At 49.3% G+C, this 26,746-nt stretch overlaps 1 protein-coding gene across 2 annotated transcripts in view; it reads left to right on the top strand.

Moving 5' to 3' along the window:
- Positions 1-15,794, top strand: part of HEATR4 (HEAT repeat containing 4) — a 344,851-nt gene extending 329,057 nt beyond the window's left edge. For both annotated transcript variants that reach the window (XM_086937243.1, XM_086937244.1), the window contains exons 16-17: positions 14,542-14,594; positions 14,931-15,794. In XM_086937243.1, the coding sequence (XP_086793369.1) occupies positions 14,542-14,594; positions 14,931-15,110 (233 nt within the window). In that variant the 3' untranslated portion in view covers positions 15,111-15,794. The remainder of the gene's footprint in view (positions 1-14,541; positions 14,595-14,930) is intronic.
- Positions 15,795-26,746: the final 10,952 nt, after the last annotated feature.

The following is a 26,746-nucleotide window of genomic DNA, read 5'->3' as shown; positions in this document are numbered from 1 at the left end:
CCATTCACGAACAAATTGACAGAGGCTTAAGTTGCCACATACTATGGCCAGAAGATTAGGATTGATCAAAATGGTTATTCTCCCCAAATTATTATACTCTTTTGTCAATATACCTATTTCCCTAAACAACATTTTTTTCATATCCTTACAACCCTACTGATCAAACTGGCAAGGGCCAACAAAGCCACCTGAATTGCCTGGGAAACGCTAACTACACCCTACAAACAAGGGGGCTTTATAGTGCCAAGTATGGATCTTGAGTATGTATTTGCACAAGCGCATTTCGCACATTACAGGTTCAATCCACAGAGATATCTGGCCCACCTTGCAGTGGCGAGGGATGGGGAAGATTCCATCCCTCTTCAGTCCGTTCTCTGAGCCAAACATAATAACAAAACTGAAGAAATAATCACAGTAGATTGTATAGCGATAGCATGGGACAAACTCACAAGCAAGCCCAAACATGAACTTATGTAAACTTTTAGTACTACTGTCCTCATGGATGTATGACGGTACAACGCGTGGTATTACCACGCGTACCGTTACAACGCGTCTTTTACAACGCAAGTTGTACCACGACTTGCGCTGTAGGGGTGCGGACTTAGGAATAGTTAAATTTACTATTCCAACACCAGCCTACGTACAGTAGGGAAGGTGTTGGAATAGTAAATCTACTATTCCTTATCCTTGAGCGCCCTCGAGCGCAAGTCGTGGTTATGACTTGCTTTGTAAAAGACGCGTCGGAACAGCACTGCGGGGTAACATCCGCGTTGTAAAGGATGTTCCCCTGTCATCATATCCTCTCTTCACTGTGGTCAAAGCAAAAAAAGCAGATACTTAACTACATATTAATATTTGGAGAGACTTGTTTGAAGGGGGTCAATTCATAGCAATAGATATCGTCTAAGCACGCTCTGACATTATTCCAATTGATGTCTTTCATTACCATAGAATCAAGTACACCTGTAAAAACATCACACCTGTTTTCCCCACAGAACCAGAGCGGTTTGACCCACTGGATAAAGCTATCACTGTGAAGACTCTCAAATAGCTTAGAATGACCTTATACTGGATGACCTTGAGAACAATGCCCTAGCATGTTGTTCCTGCAATGGAAAGATGGGATGAGAATTTAGAGCCTACCCCCAATGAGATATGGAAATATTGCGGCTGACAAAATGGGAATTGTTACCCAGCAGCAGATTGCGAATAATCAAATTCAGATTCCTACACCATATGTACTATACTTCATCAGTCCTACCTAAATGGAAACTGATTGGGGTTCTTCCATCTTTTGTGGGTGCGCCCTATGATTTTTGCATTCTGGGAACTGACAACTAACAAGATACACACAAAAGCAGCAACCTGGAGTCAGATGACCTTGTTGGTTGCTCTGCTTGGATGGGTTAAAAAAAATAATACAGCACTCAACTAAATGGGAGGCCCTGAAAGCGGTGGTACGGGGCGCCTCTATGGGCCTCACTTATGGAGTCCGCAAGCACTTGCTATGTGAGTTGTACGACGCGGAGGAAAAACTCTGGCGCCGTCAGTCTCTTCCGGATCCAGATGCCCCAGCCCAGGAGACGGAGAGGGAGGTTCTGGTGTCTGTCCATGACATCCTTACTCGTCTGCACAAGTACACTTTGGGTCAATATCGGCAGCGCCTCCACCGTGAGGGGGACAAGTCCGGCCGCCTGCTGGCCTGGATACTTCGGCGTGAGTTTGCACCGGAGCGGATAGTTGCCTTGCGGGGCCCCACTGGGGACATGGCGCTCTCGGAATCTGACATCCTCGAGGTCCTTCGGTATCACCTCCAGGAGGTGTACACTGCCGACCCCACGATTACGGAGGCCTCGTATCAGCCTTACCTCCAGGAATTGCCTCTCCAGGCACGCTCGGGGGAGGTCGCGGAGGAACTAGACGCGGCGTTGACACTCCGGGAGATTAGAGTGGCGTTGGCCGCCCTTCCGCGAGCTAAGGAGCCGGGCGGGGATGGCTTCCAGCCTGAATTCTATCACTCGTTTGGGGAAACCCTGGGTCCCCTCTTATTGCAGGTCTACAACGAGGCCCTGGAGCGCGGCGCCCTCCCGCCCACCATGAATCAGGGAGAGGTTTGTATGCTCTTGAAGCCAGGCGGAGACAGTTGTGACCCCGCGGCGTGCCGGCCTATCACTTTGATTAATACAGACGTTAAGATCCTCACCAGGCTTTTGGCCAATAGACTGGCCCCTCATATGGCACACTTGGTCCATCAGTACCAGTGTGGATTCATTCCAGGTCGTAATACCGCAATGAACTTGCGGCGTCTGAATCATATTCTACGCGAGAGGCGTGGCCGTGAGGAGCCACACGTCCTGGTGTCGGTCGATTTGGCTAAAGCCTTTGACAAGGTCAGCTGGGGATATCTGTTGGATGTGCTCCAGAAGGTGGGGCTGGGGCCTGTGTTTTGCGCTTGGATCCGGATCCTCTATGGGGCTCCCCGGGCTAGAGTTCGGCTTGGGTCAGCCCGTTGCGAAGAGTGGTTTTTGGAGAGGGGAACTCGACAGGGGGGCCCCTATCACCGCTCCTCTTCGCCTTGGCGATAGAGCCTTTGGTGGTCTCTATTCGCGCGGAGATGGAACAATGGGGCATTAAGGTGGGGGACACTGTGCATGTGATTTCCCTATAAGCGGATGATGCCCTATTCTATTTAACCTCCCTGAGCAAATCGCTCCCCGTCCTATTGCGGTTATTGGACCGGTTTGGGGCGGCATCTGGCCTGTGCGTCAACCCTGGGAAATCCCTGATTTTTCCCCTGGCGGGCTGCGACGTGGACCCGGATGGGAGCCCTCAGTGCCTGGGACTGCGATGGGAGATGGATGCCTTTCGATACTTGGGCATTCAGGTGGCCTCGTCTGACGAGCAGCTGCTGGTTCGCAACGCTGAGAGGGTGCTTTGCTCTCTGCTCCAGTCCGCGTCCTTCTGGAATACGCTCCCCCTTTCTCTAATGGGGTGGTTGGCGATTCCCAAAATGGTAATGTTGCCTAGGATATTATATGTCCAGCAAAATACGCTGTGCCCGCTCCCCCGCGAATATTTCGCACGCTCAATACACTGGTTACGTCCTTGCTCTGGGCAGGTGGCCGTAGTAGGGTTGCCTTGCACTGTGGTCCGAAGTTGGGGGGAGGGGGGCCTGGAGGCTCCGAGGTTTGACCTCTACTATTATGCGGCCCAAGTCCTGCCAGCCGCGAGGTGGTTTGCGGGCACGGACAATTGGGAGCTGCAGCTCCTGGCGGGTAGAGCGGATGAATCGGCCTTGCAGGTGGCGCTGATGCAGGCCCGAGGGGCAGACAGTGCCCTGCCCTATGTGGTGCGCCATGCGGCGGGGATCTGGCATCGGTTCGTAGAGCGGATTCTGAGGCGGGCCCCCTTCATAGGGAACTGCAAGTTTGGATCTTGGCCCGGTAAAGCTGATGGAGGAGAATATGTCCTTCCGGGAGTGGCGAGACAGTGGTTGTGAGACTCTGGCTGACCTTTACCCAGACGACTCCTTCGTGTCTTTTGAGCGTGCTGAGGCAGCCTTCAGCCTGAACAGGGGCCAATACCTGCATATAGAGGACTACAAGAGTTGGCGAGGGCGACTTGGCCTCAATTCCCGGAGGCACCTCCGTTGACCCACACCCTCAACATCCTTCTCTCCTGTGGAAGGGGACGTAAGCTGATCACCTTATTATATTCAGCCATGAGACAGGATTCAACCCCGCTGGGCGCATTTCCTGGGCGGCCTGGGAGGCGGACTTAGGTATGGCCCTGGAGCCAGGACAACGCAAACGTATCGGGCTCCTGACCCGGAAGGTATCGTGCAATGCACGGTTTAAATTGATCCACTTTAATTTTCTGCATCGTACCTACATGACCCCAGTCTCCCTGGCCCGCATTTCAGCGGATCGGACTGACAACTGCCCTAGGTGTGGAACGGAGAGGGCTGGATTCTTCCATTTGGCCTGGGAATGCCCGCAGGTCGGTAGCTTTTGGAGGGCGGTGGTGGAGCACATTGGCCGCGTTACGGGCCTTCGGATTGCATTGGATCCACTGCACTGTCTTTTGGCCCTGGTGCCCAAAGCTAAAAAGAGGAACTTGTCTTACAAATTGCTACAGTTGTTCCTAGTGTTGGCGAGGAGGCGCGTGGCTATTACATGGATGGGGCAGAGGGCCCCCGAGCTCTCCCTCTGGCTTAGGGATTTTAAGGAATGGTCCCTGGCTGAGGAGACACACATGCAGCGTACACGCCGTGATGAGCGGCTTCAGAACGACCTGCTGGCTTGGAGGATGATGTGTGCTGAGGGGCTGCCTGGTGATGAATCGGATGCGACTAGTGCCGAACTGTTCACCCCTGAGGAGTCTGAATCTGAGGAGGTGGTGACAGGAGATGGGGTAGAGGGGCCTGCTCTGGGGTAGTGTCCTGATGAGCGCGCACAACTGTTCCGTATTTGATCCACTTTAATTTTCTGCATCGTACCTACATGACCCCAGTCTCCCTGGCCCGCATTTCAGCGGATCGGACTGACAACTGCCCTAGGTGTGGAACGGAGAGGGCTGGATTCTTCCATTTGGCCTGGGAATGCCCGCAGGTCAGTAGCTTTTGGAGGGCGGTGGTGGAGCACATTGGCCGCGTTACGGGCCTTCGGATTGCATTGGATCCACTGCACTGTCTTTTGGCCCTGGTGCCCAAAGCTAAAAAGAGGAACTTGTCTTACAAATTGCTACAGTTGTTCCTAGTGTTGGCGAGGAGGCGCGTGGCTATTACATGGATGGGGCAGAGGGCCCCCGAGCTCTCCCTCTGGCTTAGGGATTTTAAGGAATGGTCCCTGGCTGAGGAGACACACATGCAGCGTACACGCCGTGATGAGCGGCTTCAGAACGACCTGCTGGCTTGGAGGATGATGTGTGCTGAGGGGCTGCCTGGTGATGAATCGGATGCGACTAGTGCCGAACTGTTCACCCCTGAGGAGTCTGAATCTGAGGAGGTGGTGACAGGAGATGGGGTAGAGGGGCCTGCTCTGGGGTAGTGTCCTGATGAGCGCGCACAACTGTTCCGTATTTGGTTGCTAAATGCTTGTCTAGATTCCCGGAGTACTGCTTATCGTTGTGATGTCTGTACCCTGCTGGGCCATGAAGCAGTCACCGCCCTTTTACTCGTTCTTAGTTGTCGATGCCACATGGGGGGTGGGGCTCTGGGGGGGGGGAAGGGGGGAGGGGTTGTTTCATTGTTCTATGTTGATTGAGTTTCGAATACGAACATTATCTGTGAGGACTGAGGCCCGATGGGATTGATGGAAGACATAGGAGGGGGATTAAATGTAAAACGACGGACGCTAGCGTTGCATATCTCTTTTCTGCTAATGGTCAGGTTTATCTATTTCTGTGAGGCGCACCTTGACTTTACGCCGCCCGGCCTCTGGGATGTGGGCCGTTGGCTGTGTATTATCCTGTACGATACTCGTTTACTTTTCTCTTCTAGCGCCTGTGATCTGACGGTCTGATTATGCCTTCAATGCTGTTCGAAATAAACATATTTAAAAAAAAAAATAATAATAATACAGCAAACAAAAAATTTACATTATTTGCACTACTGTTAGCAAAATGATTGATGGCCCAAGTTAGGGGATGAGGTCGCTCTCCAATGCTAAATATGTGGTTGGCAGAACTGACCTATTGTAAAGAACAACTAGAACTTTATGACGAACTGCTGCCCGAGATCTGACGCCTGAAGGATATTTGGTCTCCGTTCAGACATTATTACTGAGCTTTGAAGAAGATAACGGGTGAACCGAACTATGAACTAAATAAATAGTATATGTGTAAAAGGTGAAGATACCCGGCAGTGCTTAATTTGTCAAATAATAAGTGCCAGCGCCCTGACCAGGAGGCTTGCACCACCCATTTCCCATCGCTGGCAATGACGGTACTAAAACAAGTACCAACCATCTCTGACCAGAAAGTGCCACAGTGCAGATTACACCAGCTCCCCAAGGCTCAACCAAACATGCCTTAATAATGCGCATGCCTTAACCATGCATATGCGTGGTTAAGGAAGTACACAGTCTAGATGCTGGGATGGGAGGGTCCGGGAGCAGGAAGGATCAAGAGAGGACACGATGAGGTATGTGGGGATGGGTTCTGGGGGGTGGGGGTTATTTTTTATCGTTTTTGGGGTTGGGGTAGTGTTTCGAGCTTGGGGGGGGTTGGGGTAGTCTTTAGGGCTCAGAGGGTTGGGGTAGTGTTTAGGGCTCCTGGGGCTATTGGGGTAGTGTTTAGGGCTCAGGAGATGGTTGGGTAGTGTTTAGGGCTCGGTCCGGGTAGTGTTAAGGGCTCTGGGTTGGGTAGTGTTTAGGGCTCGAGGTTGGGTAGTGTTTAGGGTTCGGTGGGGTAAAGTCGGGATAGTGTTTACGGCTGAGGGCAGGGGGTGGAGGGGCGGTTGGAGTGTGATCTTTACCACACATCCCTTTACAAGTTATTCCTTCACCACAAAATTGCATGATAAAGGCATGCGTGGTAAAGGAATGCAGCGTTTAAATGCATTCGTTGTTGGGGGGCGTTGTAGAGCTACGTGTGATTCAGCCATGTGTGCCTCTGCCATACAACCATCTTTTAAATCTTAAAGGGCATATAGAAATCATGCAGAGCAACATTTTTTTTTTTTAAATATATTTTTATTGCAGAGTTATAAACCACAGGATACAATTAATCAGCCAGTTCACTCGTGATATCCCCCCGTTCAATAAGAAATCCAAATCGTACACAGCCATTCAGCCCGCATCCCGGAGGCCGGGCGGCATATTGCTTCCTTCAATAGGAAAACATCACGGTGCACGTCCCATAGGGACCATGGTTGAAATGTCGTTTTGCGTATCTGCTTTTACCCCCCCACCCACAACAACACTCCCGTCAGCCATCCCAGTGATAATCAGTGGTACCGCCCTCGTCGGGACCTGCCCTAGGCGCTATGGGTCTGTCACGCCTGACCGCTCTCCCCAGCCATTCCACTCTCCACACAGTACCCACCTCCCTAGTAGATCCAAGGTGCCCTAGCGGGCTACCATCTAATGGCTTCTGGCCCACCCCAAACTCCCATTAACCAGACCCCCCAAAGCCCCCCCTCCCCTGGCAACTGCTAAGGTGTATGCCTCGTCCTGTCGAGTTGGATGGATCCACTACAGTGCGGGGTACAATACTTTTGTGTTCGCCCCGCGGTGTCCACCGGCTTAGTTCTCACCATCCTCATCCTCTACCAAAGAATCACGCAAAGCTTGTACCACTAACTCCCATGCACGCGCCGCATCCAATGCCTTCTCATTCCCCATCTTGACAGCCTGCTTCATCCGGAGCACACTCTCGCAGTCAGACCACCGCAGCAGTTCATTCTTCCATCTACGCAGTGAGGGTCCCCCCCTGGACTTCCAATGCCACGATATTTCCCTCTGCGCCAATATCAGACCCAGGTCAATGAATTTGCTCGTCACCTTGGTGTGTTTAGTGTGCGGGAACCAGAGCAGCAGGCACGCCGCCATGTCGAATTCCACCTCCCTGTCAGTCACTTCGTTCAGGAGTTCCCCTACCTCCGCCCAATAGGTCCCCAAGTGTGAGCACCCCCAAAACAAATGGTCCATGCCCGCTCCCAGAGACGAACACCGTGGGCATCGGGCATCCGGCACCTGAAAGTACCGCTGTAATTTCTCAGGAGTTAAATAAGCCCTATGAAGCACGTAGAAATGTACTTGCTGAAAGCGCGCATTTCTCGTGCCCTTCCATGTGCGCCGCAAGATGTGGCCCCATGCCGTATCCGGTATGGGCCGGCCCACGCTCTCCTCCCATTTAGCCTTGAGCCCTTGGAGCGGTTCCAGTCCCTCATTCAGCATCCTATTATGGAGGCACGTCACAGCTTTGAACGTACCTGCCGCCATCACCACATATTGGCATGCCATAGTCGTTGTTGGTTCCATGAGCCCCCCTTTCCAGTGCTTCTGTATGGCAGCCACTACTGCCGCGTGTAGGAGGAACCCCCCATCGGGCAGCCCGAACTGGTCCCGGAGCGCTTCGAACGGCGCCAAAGCCCCGTCTATGTATAAGTCGCCTACTACCTGCAGTCCCGCCTCTTCCCAATCCAGCAACGGGGACCAATCTCCCCCGTGCGGCAAGGCCGTCAGCATTCCGATCGGGATCTCCGGTGCATAAGGTCGCGATGCCTTCGCTCTCCGAAGGCTCCTCTGCCAGCACAGCCGGAGCGTCCTCTCCTCCATGGTGAGGGCCCGCAACTCGAGCCTCTGTTGCATGATGATATAGGACAGCACGTGGCGTTGTATCCCCCGATCCCGGTCCTCCTCTGGACCCCGAAACACCCTAGCTACGTTCTGCGTAAGGACCTGCAACTGCGCCGCTAGATAATACAGCTCGAAGTCGGGCACAGCCATGCCCCCTTCTAGCTTGGGGCGAAGTAGCGTGCTCAGGGCCACTCTACTGCGGCCATGCCCCCATAGGAAGCCAATAATCATTGACCGCAGGTCTCTAAAGACCCCCTGGGGAATCCAGACAGGCAGCGTTCGGAAATAATAGAGGAAGCGGGGGAGCGCCACCATTTTCAAAAGTGCAATCCTACCCAGAACCGTCAGCGGGAGGGTCGACCAGAAAGACAAGCTGCCCCTCAGTGCCCGGACACAACGACCAATGTTGCCCTCCAATAAGTCCGCAGTCGCGTGGTAGATGCGAACACCCAGATAGGTGAAGCAAGAGGGCTCCCACACCATGCCCAAGTCGCTGCCAGGGTCTGGCGATCCCGCTCGCAGCGGGAACACACAAGTCTTTGCCCAATTGACCTTAAGGCCCGACAGCCGGCCGAACTCAGACAACAGATCCATCGCTCCGACCAATGCCCGCGAGGTGTCAGCGAGGTACAGGAGCAAGTCATCCGCATATAGCGATATATAATGCCACTGCCCGCCGCCGGCTATCCCCGCGTACCTGTCACCTGACCTCGCATGGGCCGCCAAGGGTTCCATCGCCAAAGCAAACAATAGGGGGGAGAGAGAACAACCCTGTCGTGTGCCCCTGCCCACCGGGTACGCCGCAGACACCAGGCCGCCCAAACGCACTCTCGCCGTTGCCGAGGTATATAAGACCTTCGTCCATCTGCGGAACCCCTCGCCCATGCCAAACCTCTCTAACACTCCATCCATGAAAGACCATTCCAAACTATCAAAGGCCTTCTCGATGTCCACGGACAGGACCGCCGGAGCTCCCTCCCCGTCCAAGATGGCGTCCATTATTCCCACTAGGCGGCGGATATTCAGCGCCGTACTCCTCGTGGGTATAAACCCGGCCTGGTCCCTGTGTACCAGGCCCGTCATATGTGGGGCCAGCCTGGTGGCTAGGATTCGGCTCAGAATCTTATAATCTACCGTCAGCATGGATAGCGGGCGATAAGACCTCACATCCGCGGCATCCCGGCCAGGCTTTAAGAGCGGTACAATCAAGGCCTCCCGCATGGACCCAGGCAATGCCCCAGCCTCGAAAGCTTCCGTATACACCACCAGCAGCCTGGGAGCCAAGCTGTCCACATACTGTTGATAAAATTCAATCGGCAGACCGTCCACCCCGGGAGTTTTGTTGCGGGCCATATGTTTGATGGCCACCCGTATTTCTGTGAGCGTGATCGGGCTACCCAGCTCCTTCGCGTCCTCCTCGTCCAGGACCGGAAGCTGCCTCTCCCCCAGGTATTCCGCAATGTCCTGAACCCCCACTCCCAGCTGACTCTGGTATAATTCCTCATAATACCCCCTAAAACGTTCCAATACCGCTGCCTGGGAGTACACCATTTCTCCCTGCGCATTACTAATGCTGAGGATCGGGCAGCCCCTAAGTTCCGGGTTAGCTAGTCTGGCCAAGAGGGTACCCACCTTGTCCCTTTCTGCATGTGCCCTGATGATATACTGCCTGTAGTCATAACACCTTAAACGTTCCGTCTCGGTGGCAACCACTTCCTTCGCTTCCAATAACTGGGTCTGTAAATCCGGCCTAGCCGGCCTGCGGCGCTCCAAGTCCCTCAAAGTTTCTTCCGCTTTCATGAGGTCGTTCAACACAGTCGTGCGAGCATTCGAGAACCTACCCAAACACACCCCTCTCACCACCACTTTCATTGCATCCCATTCAGTGGACCTACTCGTGGCCGTGCCCTCATTCACTCCGAAATAGCTGTCAATGCCTTGCCGAACCGCGTCGCTGAACACAGAATCCTCAAGCGTCTCCGGCCGAAGCCGCCATGTTGGTATCACTGAGCGCTCCCTCTGCCACTGAATGTGTACCAATAGGGGGTTATGATCGGAGATAGTCCTAGCCAGGTACTCCGCATGAGAAATCAATGGGGCTAGGGATCCACCGCAGAGCACCGAATCAATCCTGACATGCAGATCATGGAGAGCAGAATAAAAGGAATAATCCCTGGCCCCCCTGTGCCGCTCCCTCCAGACATCCAGCAACCCCCATCTATCCTGCCAGTCCTTCCTGTGCGCGGCCAGCCTGCGCACCGGGGAGTCCACCAGGGGGGGATGGGACCTATCCAGAGCCACATCCGTGATCGAATTGAAGTCCCCCCCTAACACTATCGGGCCCGCCAGGAAAGAGGCCAAGGACCCCGAGAGGCTATCAAAGAATCGAGCTTGATCAGTGTTCGGTGCATATACACAGCAGAAAACCACATCCCGTCCATACAACCTCCCCTCCACCGCCACAAACCGGCCATCCGGATCCACTACTTGATTCAGCACTTGAAAGGGTATCCCCGCCCTCACCCAGATCAACACCCCCCTGGCGTACGCTGAGTAAGTGGTGCCAAACACCTGGCCCCGCCATCTTTTCTGCAAGGCAGCGCACTCTTTTTTGGTGAGATGAGTCTCCTGGAGCATAGCAATCTGAACCCCCCTGCGCACTAAATATGCATGGACTTTGTGACGTTTCACCATAGTTCGCAGCCCTCGGACATTCCACGTCAGGCATTTCAAATTAGGTAATGTCCACATTCCAGCTTCGTACAGTCCGATTCAAATAACGAAGGTTCATAGCCCCCCCAATGCAGTTGCCCCCCCCGAACATACCCAAAACAGAGAAACTTCCCAAACCCCACTCCCCAGGACAGAGCACAGGAACCCAATGTCCGCCCCCATCCAAACCTTGAACCAACTTCTCGCACTCTTACCCTGTGGTCTCCACCACAGTCGGCCTTAAGGGCCCAAGGGGGATGAGTCACCGCCGACCCCAGCAAGCGGAGCCCGCGCCCCGCGCCTTCATCCCCTCCGAAGCACACAGCTCCCCCTCCCGGCATCTCGCCCTCCATCAACAGGATACCACCCTACCATGAAGTCTCGATCTAGTCCCAATTCAATCTCAGCCGCAGAAGATACCATCCGATGTCTGTGGGGTCACTATCGGCCCCTTCGAGCTTTCCGCCTCTGAGAGTTCCTCTCCCGTCCTGCTGCCTTCCCCTCCCGAGTCCGTTTCTGCCCGTTCACTGTTCTGTTGCGACCCTGTAATGGCCGCCGTCGCTGCGAGCGCATCCCTCTTCTCCGCCGCCATTTGAGCCTCCCGTTTCTCCCGCTGGCGCCTGTTGCGGGATCTGATGCGTTGTGATTGCCTCACCCGGGGCTGCTTGGGTTGGTCTCGCCTACTTTTATGCGATCTGTCCGTCCCCGCTCTATACGACTCCAGCCATTGCCAAACTTCATCCGGAGTCTGAAAAAAGTGCGTAGAGCCATCCATTATGATCCGCAGCTTAGCCGGGTAGAGCAAGGAGTACTGGATACCTTCCTCCCTGAGCTCCTTCTTCACCGCGAGGAACGATGCCCTGTTCTTCTGGACCGCTTGAGTGTAGTCCGGGAAGATCGTAACCTTACTGTTCTCCACCTCATACGGGCCCGACATCCTGGCCCGCTGGATGAGGAGATCCCGGTCCTTGTAGTGGAGGAGCCGCACCACCATCGGTCGGGGGGGGCGGCCAAGCCCCGGCGGGTGAGCAGGTACCCGGTGAGCTCGCTCCAGAGTGAAAAAAGGAGTAAGCCCCTCCGGCGCTACCACAGTGCGGAACCAGTTCTCCATATAGGCCACCGCATCCTCCCCCTCAATCCGCTCCGGCAGGCCTACGACCCGCACGTTGTTCCGTCTATTGCGGCCTTCGGCATCCTCCGCCCTCCGCTCCAGCGAGTCCAGCCGGGCCAATATGTCCGTCATCCTGTGCTCCGCGGTCACCACCGATGGCTTCAGGTCCAGCAACAGTTGGTCATGGTCCTTGACCCTGTCCGCTAGCTTCGCGTGATCCGCACGTAGCAGCCCCAGGCCCGTGGCCACTTGGGCAATGTCTTGGTGCAATGCTTCCTTAGTTGAGGTGATCGCATCAAGTATGGCATCCAGACGCCGGTTCAGCCGCTGTTCCTGGTCAAGCTCCGGGGAGGGACTCTCGCCCAGCCGAGGTGAAGTCGCCGATTCCCCCTCTGCGCGTCCCTCGGCCATCGGCCCTCCGATCGCCGCCATTCCAGGGTGCTGCGTCACAGGTCCAGGAGCCCGTTTTTCGTTGGCGCCCGTAGGTCCGTGCCAGTCCCCGGGCACCAGGCCGTGCAATGTCCCCACCGACGCTCTCAGGAGCAATGACCAGTTAGACGAGCCCCGTTCCGTCGCCCCCCTCGGAAGCCTGAGGGGGGAAGGATGAGTCTTAGGGCGGTGGCCAACGAGGGTCCCCAAGCTCCGGGCGAATCAGGTCAGCGTCCCCTGGTCCTAGGACACAGCACCGCCGATCCCAGTGCCTCGATCAGCCGATTGCAGGATCTCTTGCCAGTCGGCGACAACTTGGCTCAGGGCTGAAGTTCGGGGCCGTCCGACCTCCTCGCCGCCATTTTCTTCGCACCCTCGGCAACACCTCGGCCGCCTCTTCAACTCAGTCGTCTCGGGGCCAGCAGTCCCCCGGTGACTCTCCGATGGTGCCCAGCTGTCCCCTTACACTTCAGAGGGCAGGAGCGTCGTCTTCGGGTCGCCTAGGGTTCCGAAAACAGGAGAATTAGCGGGATTCCGCGCGGAGCTGCGAGCTCACGCCGCCATCCCGATCGGCATCCAAGCCACGCCCCCATCATGCAGAGCAGCATGTCACCTTACTGCGCTGTACAATAGGGAAACGGCAGGAATGTGCTGTACTTAACATTATACAGCGCATGACCATCTTTTCCCTGTGCTGGAGCCCAATGTGCGGACTAGCGCCAATGCAGGAACCCGTGCACCACGGTGCAAGTGTGACTGCGTTGTAAGCAGGATTATTTTTGTTTAGGAAGGGAAACTTTCCAGCACAAAAACAATCCTGCAAGGCATTTTCCTCTTTCTTGGAGTGCTGCAGAATGCAGTAAACGTAGAAAGAGGACGTAACAAGGAGATATAAAGACAATTCTCCTCGTTACTCCTCACCTGAGGAGGTGGAGCATTTTGATGCATTCGCCAAAATACATAGGTGGTTGGGTGGGAACACACACGCTCCACCCATGGAATGCATGTCTTGGGCAGAGTAACACAACACAGCAATTTGCACTGCATTGCGTTACACTAGATTTATCAAGCCATGCAGGGCCACGCAGGGTGGCCTTGTGTGGCTTGATACATCTTACTTATGAGTTGCATCGCTCTTGCCCCCCAGTGCATGGTGCAAGGGGGACGGAACTCTTTCATACATATGCCCGTAAGTGTGTATAACAGCCTCTTTGCAGAGCATGGCATAGCCTTATGAAGCATTCTTGATCCTATAGTTTAAACTTTGTCTCCCAGTCTGGCTCATCATATGAAGGGTCAGACATTTTGACCTGAGTATATACTGCGACCAGGAAGGCCTGATTTTCAGAGCTGGCCTGTTCAGAGTGTTTGTTGGTAGACAAGGAAGGGATGTGGCGCAGCGGCCAGGGCGGCTGACTCTAAAACCCAGGGGCTGACGGTTCGATCCACAACACCAGCGGCAGATCAGCCCAGCCCCATGTGACTCTGGATAATCTTCCTGACAGCCCCCAGTGCCTTGACACCCTCGGGTAATTGTTTGCGCTTTACAAATACTGGACAGTTATATTTACAACAGAGGGGTGTGTGCGTGCGTGCGTGCGTGAGAGGATGTGTGCAGGAAGTACGCCTGTGTGTTTCAGTCTGTCTGCTGCATCCCTTAATTTATAACAAGCTCACAAATTGATTTCACTTATTTTGCCATGCATTTGTGGATTTTATCATCATAGTTGTGTTAGGGGTTGTGCTTACCTAGGATAGAAAACAATACTTCCCTGAGCTAAGTGCGAAGGCAAGCCTTACCATTCCATACCTTACTGTGTGGGGTTAAGTGGACACAAAACATCCTTTCCATGTTAATTAAGAACTTAACCCTCACCCTGCTGGGTACATCTGAAGCAGAGTGGGGCTGTAGTCAAAGTGAGAACATCTCTGTGCTCTCCATGCATGGTTCTTGGTTCTGATAGCTGTCTCTCTTTCCCACACATGCAGATAAAAGCCGTCCCTCTACCAGGATGACTGCGACCTCTGAACCCGAGCTGCAGGTAGGGTCTGGAAATGCAAAGTGTGTCTGGGAAGGGTGTCTGGTTCTACAGTCATTCTCTTTCACTTTTAATGCTGGTCCACACCTGTTTGTACTGCTTGCTTCTGTCACAGACAGGGCTCTTATAGAGGCATACAACTGTAAAACACAAGTTTAACTTCGTGCAGGAAATTCAGTGCTTGCTGGTCTCAGCTTCTCCTTGGAGAATTACAGCAGTGATTATGTTATTACTTTTTGTGATATTATGGTTATTAACTTATTTTAAAAACAATAGTCATAATCCGGTTTCCATTTCATAAGTCTATTATTTTCTCATTTCTGAACTGTTCCATTTCAGGAGCTGATGGACAGCCCGTCCAGGCCGGACACACAGGGCACAATAGCCTCTCCAGGTCTCTGTGGCACGGGTGAGGTGCACAGTTGTGGCAAGAAGCGCCTTACTCCTAGGACCTGTAAGAAGTCACCACAGGCGCTTTATCGTCTTCGGTCAGAGCCAAGGGGACAGGCAGCCGCGTAGACGGCTGGCGATGGACTGAGTTGGAGAAGGAGACATCTTGCTGAGTGAAGCAGATACATAATTCTCATCAAAAGTCACTGTTACCAAGCTGCCTTCCTCTGTTTAACACAATGTTTGTTATTTGTGGATAAGGGAAATAAATAAAGCCTCTTGAATCAATTGCTTGGAGTGAACGACCTTCTCTAACGGAAGGATGTGCACATCATGACTAAATCATATGTGAGGAATCCACGCCCCACACAACTCTGCGGGTGTATGACACGACCATCATACCTACTCAGGTTGCCCCTACACAGTCCTGATGAAGACCCGCAAGGCCGTGGCCACGAATCACCCTCATAGCCCCAAGATGGGTCGAAACGTCGCACCCCATAAGGAGCCTGGACCACGAGCTCTATTCAAACGTGCCACCCAAAGATACATATTTGTGTATTTATGAATTGTACTAAAAGAAATGTTTGATTAATTTTACGTGGCCAGGCCAGACAAGACTGGGAAGTTTAGCCAGTCTAGTATTTGAATGTTTTTATTTCTATTCTTTTCACTACCTTGAAATTCCATTTCACCCTACAAACTCCAGAGCACCTCTTTTCTGCACGTTCCTGTTGGAGCAACCTACCTTCCCTACTCCCCCGCGCTGATACAGTGAATAATCAACTGTTCACCATATGATATAAAAATAAATGCTTGGTGAAGTATACTTTGGTTGTTGCACTTCTTTAGTTTCAATTACTGTATTGATTACTGCGAGCTAAGTATTGTTTATGCTCGTGAAATTGCTTTTCGAACTCAGTACTGTGAATTTGATATATATATTTTTTTGAAACTTCGGTCTGGGACCATTGTTTTTGTATCACATTGAAACCAGGTCTTCGACCAGGATTGGGTAACCCCATTTTTGTAATGGGCATCAGATTCCAAGACAGTCAGTTCTTCCGAGAAAGGACTGCAGTATGTAACTTCTTGCATATGTTTACCTGTACCAATTGTGGTTCAGCCACATTTCACTTAGTTGCAAACTTACTGAATTTCTATTTCCAAAAGGTGTATGTCAAGTAAAATGTTTTGCAGCGACTGACTCTGCCCTACTTTTTTATATAAACTAATTTAATGCTATATCGAGATTATAACAACTCTACAAACCTCAGAGACAAACCATTTCCATAAGGTACACACAGTAGAAAGCATATTACAACATTACTGAAAGCTCATAAGTAATAGCTCAGTACCAATGAAGGCATCTCCAGCACAGTCCACCACATAGGCCAACCCCAAAACGTGGATCACTGAAAATGTTCTTGCCTTGGCTCCCCGATCTTCTGGCGTTTCAGGGGACCCCCACGTTTCCAGAAGCACACACATTTGTTCACACCACGGTTCTATCCATCGTTGCTAGCCTGATCCAAACCTGGGTGATGTTGCTCTGAGCCAGCAACAGGTAGAAATTCAACAAGGCCTTAAAGAACCATTTGGCTTCAGTGCGCTCAACGATATGCAGCAAGGACAGAGAGTCAAAGAATTTTGCCTCACAGTACTTGATGAGCAGGCCCTTCCATTCGTGTGGAAAAAGTTGCTGTCATGTAACTTGCACCCGACCCATTTGCCTCAACCAGTCACAGAAATTAAAAAACTCTATGTAAGTACCGGAATTGTATGAAGCAGTAGCAAGAGGATATGACGACCTCCCTGGGCAACATGAGACCATCTAGATACTCCCCATCTGTCAGTTGTCCCATATATCCCTCTTCCTAAGCCTAATACTAAATTCACCTTTAGTAAAGTCATCATGAGGATGGCTAACTAGGGTTGAAATATAGTTTTATGGCTACTTAGATCTGTTTCCTAATCTCAGCCTCTCCCCTGGCCTACAGTTGTGATTCTGCGCATATCTCACCTCCCTTCAGACTCCTTATCAGCCAAACCTGTTAGCACCTACATGTAATTCAGTTGTCAGTGTGTGCAGTACATATATACCCAATGATGCAGATTCAAAATGGTCTTTTGAGGGATAGGTTAGGCTTCTTTCAAGTAAACCCCAACCATGCACAGGTTCAGCCTCTTCCTTCCATGAGATCAGTGGTTCATAACCTCTGGTCAACAGACCACCTGGGGGGCAATATCTCCTACCTAGGAGTTATGTGACTCTTTAGAAAACTAAATATCAAATTCATAAAGTATATGACATAAAAAATCAAACATTTGAAATGTTAAAATTGGCTGTAAATGTGAAGGAGTTTGAGATCAGAGGCTAAAAATTAAAATGCTTTTCATATCCGGTCTCGATGGAGAAGTGCATGTCCTCAAACAGAATCTACTCTGGACAATGGGTGTCCTCAATTAAAGCACTGGTATGTGCCAACAAAAAGAGAATACATTAGGTGCAAAACAAGATATAAAGATATGCCACACAACTTTGTCTATTAGAAATAAAACCACATTTTGAAACGTTCTAAACCTTCCAATTAAAACTGTGGTCACTGTATTCTTTTGTTTGTGAATTAAATACAGTATTTCATAGTTTATTACATGCCTGATGTATCTGTATCTTTGTGTTTTGTTTTGATGTTCAAATCATAAAAATTGCTTAGCCTGTGGTCCAGGGATTCAGTCAAAAAGTTGAGAACCACTAATGTAATAAAACAGATGTGAAAACACATGCTCTCAGACATAGCCCTCTTCTGCCATCCAGGCCTTCATAATTAGGATGTTGCAAGTTCTCAATGCATCGGTCCAGGAACAACATACCTTATGTAGAAGGCGAAGGGGATCCTCCAACAGGCTCATCTACAAGCTGCAGGATAAGTCAAAGAATTGCCTCCAAGTCTGGGACTAATTCTCGAACAATTTTCAGAGTGTTGATGCTGCCCTCAATGTTACATTCCTGAAGAAGTCATAAGATTGAGAAAAATCCAAACATCACACTAAGGACAAACAAAGCAAATGAGCCTTGCTCCTTCAGGCGGAGGTGATGAGAGTGTGGCATGTTGCAGTGGAGCATTTAGAAGCCCACTGCTTGTTGAGTGGTGTTGGTGAACTCAACTGTATGAACCAAATCCCACACTCACCAACCCCAAGTGCCTCAACTTCCTGCTCTATCCAGTGCTGTGGTAGAATGCCTGCATATCGGCTGATGCTTTGGACAGTGAAGTAGCTACCAGAGACATTGCTAGTTGTTATTTATTAATGATATGTATGTAGTAATAGCTCTACGAAACAGCAGTAACGATTCAAGATGGCTTGACATAGGTCTCTGAAGCAAAGTGAGTCCTGTGAGGAAGACACAGGTTGCATAGGGACCCTACTCCTGCCGTCACATTCGGTATGTTTTCTTTGGTACCTCCAGTGCTTGGCACTTTAACTTAAGGCAATCTCAGGAATGGGTTAGCGAGGTGAGCTGTCATCCCTCGAAATGGGAAAATATTACTTACCCAGATCCGAAAAACAGACCCGTGCTTTGGGTTAAGCAAGGCCTCAAGGGCACTTTGCAGGCAGCATGTAGGCCTGTGTTTAATGGTAAGAGTGAAACGGCAAGCTATCCCGAGCCTCTCTCAGAGATACTGTGCTGGCAGGGATCCTTTGTTGAGCTTCCTGCAACAGCTGTGTGTTGTAGCTACTAATAGGGTGTATAAGTGAGGGATAACTTTACATCTATGTTCGGGCTTGAGCACATGTGCAGGCTTATTTAACACATCATCAAACTTACACATTTGATAAATAAACTTCAATGTAATGACATTCAGGAGTAATAAACGAAGGCCTAAAGTAGATAATTTGGACTACAGTTTTGTTGCAGGCCACACTAGACAAATATGTTTTTGTCTGGAGCAAAATAGAGACATTTTCACCATAACCTTGTTGTCCTATATATGAAAAACAACGCTCAAAGTTGTTGAAAAATCAGATGTGTAACGCCCTGTTTGGGAGCATAATGTAGCAGAGTCCCCAGTATTCTCTCTCTTCTTGCTTCTATTTTTCTCTCTAAATCTCACCGCCACGCCCCTCCTGTCTACCTCTAACTCGGTTTGTCTTTACTTTAGTTTCTCTCTAGTCTACCTATCCCTCCCTCAACACCCTTTCCTTCTATATATTTTTCCTTCTCTCCTCACCCATCTCTTGCTCTGTCATATCTCTCTTGGTATGTGACCTCACGGCTCACCCTCTTTTCCTCTCTCTCTCTCTCGCTCTCTCTCTCTCTCTCTCCCTCTCTGCTTCCGACACTTTCCTCCCTACTGGCATCTTCTAAGTTATCGAATTCTAAAGCGCGGGTAGCTGCCCTGAGGCGTCCAAGCGCTAAGCATATCTCTGAGGTTTGAGTAAGGAGGAAGGCAGAAGTAAGGAGGAAGTTATTCCTCACCTCTTGCTACCATGCTTCTGTTCTTCTGTAGTTCGTAAAAATGAAGTTATGAAAGTAGAGAGGCATAAATAAACTTAATTAATCCCAAGGTATTTGTCTACTTAGTAGACACATACTGCAGCTGTGCCAGTCTCCGCCACAATTCTTGGGGAAAATACATCTGCATGACTCACTGAAGAAATCCAGTGGCACGAAAAGTCCACAGGCCGCCTGTTTAATCAAATGCTCAGGCGGCGCGCGTTATAGATTACTTTGAATTTTGAATTAAATTAGTGGAGGACACTAGTGGAGGCTGTTGGCGGACGCTGACCTACTCCCGTCAGTCTTTTTGCACATCATCTCTTTTTTTAATACATATTAAGGCACACTGGGCACGATTACACATTACAAATGTACAAGCACAAACCATGGGACGCCGCACACTTAAAGAGCCGTTAAGACTATGCTGTGCTCATTCATTATTAGGTGTGCTGCGTGTGCAACCACTTACTTACTGCGTGGTACAGGAAAGAAGGCAACCAGATTATTTAACATCCTGCTTTTAATGGGATTTATATATGGCTCATCATATTTTTTTATACTGATCTTGGATTTGATTGGTCTCCCCCATTTTCTGCGGTTAGTCCGCCCATGAATGTCAGGGTCCCGCAGGGCTCTATTCTGAGCCCAACTCTGTTTAATTTATATATGGACCCCATTGCACTTCTGGCTGACCAACACGGAACAAAGATGGTATTGTATGCAGACGATACCCAGCTGCTGTTCACTTGTGAGAAGGGTGCAGAGTTTGATGGTCATACAATAAATGCGTGTCTCTCAGATATTTTCTCATGGCTGGAAGATAATCAGATGAAATGTAATCCTGATAATTTTTTGGCCACAGAATCTATTCCCCCCACCCCTCCCTCCAAGTTCATCTGCGACTACAGTCAAGAACCTCAGTCAGACTAGATGCTAAGCTCTCTATGAAGTCCCAGATACAATCTGTAGCCGGGACTTGTTTCGGGATCTTAAGAATGGCGCAGAACTTTTTGCCCCTGCTCTCTGTCCCTCACGGAAAAAACATTGTCCAAGCTTTGATAACCTCGCGTCTGGACTATGCCAACTCTCTGTACCTGGGACTTCCCAGTTATTTAATTGCTCGTTTGCAGGTTTTTCAAAATTCGGCGGCCAGGGCCATCTTTTGGGCAGGCCCCAGGACTCAAATATCCCCTCTTCTGTCATCCCTGCATTGGCTTCCTGTTCAGAAAAGAATTCATTTTAAAGCTCTGATTTAGGTTTTTAAGGCCTTTAATCAGATTGGAGCTCCCTACGAAGATTTCCCCACAACATCCCTCAACGTACTTTGAGGTCCTCCACTCAACTCCCGATTCCTGTTCCTAAAGTTTCACTTGCTCGGGTCGGAGGTCGTTCTTTCCAGGTGGTTGCCTCCCATCTATGGAACGGCCTTCCCTTGGCCCTCAGACAGGCTCAGGATCTGCTTACCTTTAAGCAAAAGCTCAAGACCTCCATTTTCCAGCTCTAATCTGTTTTGCTTGTATCAGTCTGTGTTGCTCTCTCTCACTGTGGTTGTTATGTGGTTCTTTGCTCAGAGCCGGGACACTCCTGGGAGTAGCCGTGCGCTTTTTAAATACCGAACTAACATAAGATAACAATTTAACTGACATATGGCAGCTATATAACCCCTCAGGCAACAATTACACGTTCTACTCATTGCTGATCATTCTTTCTCCAGAATAGACTACATAATGGTCAGTAAACGTCTACTTCCTTGTTCTCATTTCCCTAAAATAGAGTTGATGATAATATCAGACCATGCATGTATATCTATCGACCATAACCTAAACTACCCCCCTCCCCCAAAATATGGCACCAAAACTATAATATTCATGAAGATGACAGAAGTAGAGGAAATTGCAGAGGCTATTGACCACTTCCAGAAAAGAATCATATTGCCGAAACTTCCCCAAACACGAGAGGGGATGCACTCAAAGCCACACTTAGAGGCCTCATGATCCAACAAATGGCACACAAAAACAAATCCATATCCGTACAACTTGCACAGTTAGAAACGGACATTCTGGAGTTGGACAAACAGCTTAGACACTCGAAGGGTTCACAAATATTAGCTAAATTACGTGGCTTACAATACTAATACAACCAAATTTTAAGTAAATGGGTTGAAATCTCCAATGCTGGGAAATTATGAAATCGAAACAGAGCCGGAAAACCCTTGCAAAGTATCTGAAATATACAAAGAGCAAATCACTCATACCAGCAATAAGAGACTGCAGGGGAGACAATATCCTCAACACAGGCTATCATTGATGCTTTCAGAACATTCTACTCCTATCTATACAACTCCAACAAGCCCACACCCTTCTCCCTGACAAATGAATATCTTGAATCATGTAACCTCCCTCAGGTCTCGCAAGTAGATGCACTTAATCTTAATGTGCCTATTGTGGAGGAGACAAGTAGGGTCATAAAACACAGTCTTAGGTCTGCAAAAGTACACAGTCCAGATGGTTATACGGCCAGATTAGAGAAATTTTGTGAGGAGTAAAGTGGCAAAGCTGTTACGCTCTGTCTTTCAATATTATACAGTGTCAGGCTCGATCTCGGGTTCCACTACTGAAGCTACTATCGTGGTCATTCCGAGGGAACGAAAGGACCACCTGGATGTTAAAAACTATAGACTAATATCGCTCCTCAACCTTGATTGTGAAATATATGTGAAGATTGTAGCCCGTACACTGGAGCCAGTGGGATTGAAACTTGTTGTCACCTCGCAAACAAGGTTTAAAAAGGAAGACTGGCTTCAGACGACATCAGAACGTTTGGCCATGTATTGGAAAAAGTTAAACTCACCCATACACCGACTGCGACATGCATAGTAGATGCAGACAAGGTCTTGTGGTCATTTCTGTAAGTAGCCTTACACAAACACAGCTTAGGGGACGTTTTTATACGTACGACTATGGCACTTTATTTCAAACCCGACGGCGAAAGCAAGGGTCAATGGCCACCTATCTCAATACCTTCCTTTGTCAAAAGGGACTAGACAGGGCTGTCTGCTTTTCCCCTTTTCTTTTACTTCTTGTCATTGAGCCATTGATCTCCTCAATAAGGGATAACCCAGATAAGGAAGGGATCGATTTTAGTCCAGGCAGACAAGTGGTGGCAGCCTATGATGACAATGTACTCTTGTTCACTGAGGAAGCACCACTGACTATTCTCATCATTATGAAGGAGATAGTGAGATACCCACTAGTGGAGGGTTACTCTTTAAACAGGGACAAAGCCAAGCTCATCCCCCGAACAACCCCTGCACTCCAGCGGCGATTGGTAACTTGGGCAACCAGATCCTGTCAAATACTTTGGGATTCTTACCAAACCAGATAACTAACATTCAGTCTCCATTAATGAACAGAAATCCCCCATCAAAATAAAATACCTACTTAACGCAAGGTCTCCCATAAATTTAAAATTATGTTATCACCTTTAGTCAGTTTTATTGACAGTATGCTTCTGGTCTCCCTTGCCCATTCCTTTTTGAAATCGGTGGCAAATTAGATCTCCAAAATGTTATGGAAGGGCAAGAAAGCAAGAATTTCCATGATAACATTGACGAGGTGTAAAACGGCTAGGGGGGGGTCTGAAAATCTAGACTAGCCATGATACCTACAAGCATACCTAGCTTCTCAAGAGTCCTGGTGGATCCGGATACACAAGACTTGCCCCTCTATCCTCCCCACACCCAGCTTAAGATAGAGACCCAGCTATCATACATTTTACCTCTCAGTGCCACCTTCTCCATACACAACTTAGCCAGACTCCCCTTGGAGAATTCAAGATCCAGAAATGGATACAGAATCTGTCCTACTACTGCTAGATCAACAAATTAATGGTCTAAGTTACTGGCATAATCATAGGATTAAATAAGATGGGACGATGGTATTCTGGGAATCGTGAGCAAGGAAGGGCTTAAACTCTACAGGGGACTTAGCTAACCGATTACACCCTATCCCTTTCTAGGAAAAACGCTTTACACTCCATTTACCAGACATCGATTTCTATAAATTCTTGAGATTGGAAAGTGCAATTGGTAAACTGAAGTCTCATCACCTACCAGACCTACCCTGATTACTAGGTAGTTTAAGAGAAGGGGAAACTTCTAGAATCTCCTAAAAGGTATTTGCTGAGAAAACTCACCTGGCAATGGGATATTCATATTCACTCCTCTCTAACACACCAGACACCTCTTGGAAAGAAATCTGGCAATCTCCCTTTATTGCAAAAGTAACAGCGTCTCTAGCACAGACCAGATTCTGCTCCACTCAGAAGACATATTGGACTCCATCTAGATGTGGGGAGGCGGCTGGGGACCTAGAACATATGTTTTTGACATGTAAGATGGCCCGCCCTTTATGGGTTAAGATACAAGCTTTAATTCCCATCACAGGAGAATCTTTCAAAATTTACTTTGTCAGTGGCTTGCACCAAAATACCCATTCACCGGATTTCACTGAACAGAACTTGACGGTGATAGGTCTACTGCTGTCACTGGGTTCTAAGACAATACTTTTAGACTGGAAATAATCTCAGTGAGCTCTTTCAATAAATGGTGGAATTTGCTGTGCTCCATCAGAAGTGTGAAAAACATCTTGTATGCAAAATTGCCTAATGCCTCCAGAACTAGACGCCTTTTGAACTCCTTTGATAAATACCTAGGGAAAAGCAAACCCTTTAGGTGCTTTTTTGAACAAGAAGGTTGCCAAATGCATGATGCAACTGTTGCTTACTTCACAGTTATTACCAGATATGATCCCCGTTTGTCCGCACAGATTAATATGAGGTAGCTTTCTATTCTATCTCTTGCTATCATCTTCCCCAGTTCTACTCAGGGCTTTTCGTCTTTCTTTCCTTTTATTTCTCTTTTTCCTCATGAGACGACTTATGTATACCATTATATGCTTCTGTTATATATTATCAGTTGCTGCAGAGCCACAGGGATCCTCATCGCTCTTGCTTTATAGTTTTTAGGTGGACTTATCACCACACTGTTTGCCAAGTCCAACCGGCTATGGCAGATTATGTTGTCACTCGCCTGTATGATTTTTCTTATTCTGCATGCAATCGTGGTCTTTAGAAGCATCATCAACATATTATGTAAGCTAACAGAACTGTAATGTGGATTCTTGTATGATGGCTTAATTTAAAAAAGTAATAAAATGTCTGAAAACAAAAAACAAAATACTGCCAGCACGGAAAACTGACAAGAACTGCCCCACTTTAAGCCCTAGCTAAATGTATGTGTAAGTGATGCGTGTGAGGGTCAGAGATGTACTTCGATCATAGTAGAGTAAGCAGAACGTGCAGCTAAGTTTAAATGGTGGCTAGTGCGTGCTTAGGACCTATAAGTACGATTTACAAAAAGGGGGTGGTGATGAACAGAGTGTCTGAGTTAAACAGACCACTCTTACCCAGTCCAAAGATCAGGACCTATAAGTAGGCTAGTCATGTGTGTGAGTAGCAGTGCCATGAGGGTGCGTCTAGGCAGGTGTGGTGTCTGAGGGTCAGAAATCTGCTCAGATCATGGCGACAGGCAAGCTTAGGAGAGGGAATAAAGACATATCCTCCATGGGCGACACAAAATTCTGGTACTGAGTACGGGAAATTCCCTTTACTACGCGAGCTCAGCGACGCATGCGGTTTCCACGCAAGCCCTCCCATGCGTACTGTAACCACGCATATGCCTTAATAACATATATGCGTGGTTAAGGCAAAGCACGGTCTAGATGCCGAGCGGATTGGCAGGAGAGAAAACAGGAAGAGGAAGGACGATCGGGAGAGGACGTGGTGAGGTAAATGGGGCTTGGGCTGGGTCTTAGTGGGGTAGTTTTTCGGGTTAGATTTTAGGACACAGGGGGTGGGTCAGGGTTGTTTATAGGGCAGGGAGCACTTTTAGGGCTCAGGGCGGGAGGGCAGGGTCAGGGTACTAGCAAGTGTAGGGAACAGTTTTTAGTGCTCAGGGCAGGGGGCTGGGTTGGGGTATTTTTTTTAGAGGGTGGGGACAGTTTACAGGGCAAGGGACAGTTTTAGGCCTCAGGGCAGGGGCCTGGGTTATTTAAGGCATGTAGGGGACAGTTGTTAGTGCTCAGGATGGGGGGTTGAGTCTGGGTCATTTTTAGGGGGGACAGTTTTTTGGGCTGAGGGCAGAAGAAAAGGGACAGTTTACCAGGCACGGGGAGTTTTAGACCTCAGTGTGGGGGGGCTGAGTCGGGGTACTTTAGGGATGTAGGGGACTGTTTTCAGGGCACAGGGCAGGGGGGGCTGTGGTCGGGGTCGTTTTTGGGCTTAATTTTTAAGGCTCAGGGCAAGGAGGAAAAGGGACAGTTTACAGGGCAGGGGTATGAACTTTAACATGCCTGTCCCTTTACCCATCATGTCTTTACCACAAAATTGTGTGATAAAGGCTTGTGCGGTATAGACGCGGTCATGGAAGAGACCACGTTGTGCAGGCATACATGGTTCAGGCATGCGTTGTACCATCGTACAACCATTGAGTAACAGGTTTGTAGGATTGCTGGTCCATTGCCTAGCAAGACATTGGAACAGTGGTACAGTCAGTTGTTTGGAAAAAGCCATTTTTCCAACAAGTACCCAAAAGTAAACTACATGTGGTTCGAGGGCCATGGTGCAAGACATGCCTGCTTGCCAGATCTTTAGGTAAAATGGAACAACTAGGTCTTTAGAGCTTTACAACATGTCAGATGATCATAAAGGTGTCTTACTTCGACTGAAAGAGTTCTTATAGTTAGGTTGTCTGCTTTAGAAAAAGTTGAGTCTCCAGGTCAATAATAATTCAGAACGTAAACAGTGAGATGGGCCTTTGGGCTTCTGATCCTTGACTAAATCTGGGCCAACAGGAATATAAAGTCTTAGTTCATGTAGTGTGTGGTAGATGGCGAAGATGGCCTTCAAAGAATCTCTCCATGCTACAAGAACCTATTGCTAGGCCCAGAAGCTGGACTGGTGTGGTTTCAAAACCAGAGAAGATGGGAAAGTCATGGCACAATAGTCTGTGATAACTAAAGAGAACAGGGTAGAGTTGTGTCAAAAGCACTGTTCTTCCTTTCCACAGAAGTACCAGAAACAGACTGGACGAAAGTCCCATATCTCAAGCAGATGAGACTACCCATCACTCTTGCTTTTAAAGGAATGAAAAAAATGTGCCTTTCTATGATCAAAGGCCTGAAGATGATTTTTGTTTAAATTT

Source organism: Lissotriton vulgaris, chromosome 9, assembly GCF_964263255.1.
Source record: "Lissotriton vulgaris chromosome 9, aLisVul1.2, whole genome shotgun sequence".
NCBI classification, from domain to species: Eukaryota; Metazoa; Chordata; class Amphibia; order Caudata; family Salamandridae; genus Lissotriton; species Lissotriton vulgaris.
This window is presented reverse-complemented; position numbering and strand designations above follow the sequence as displayed.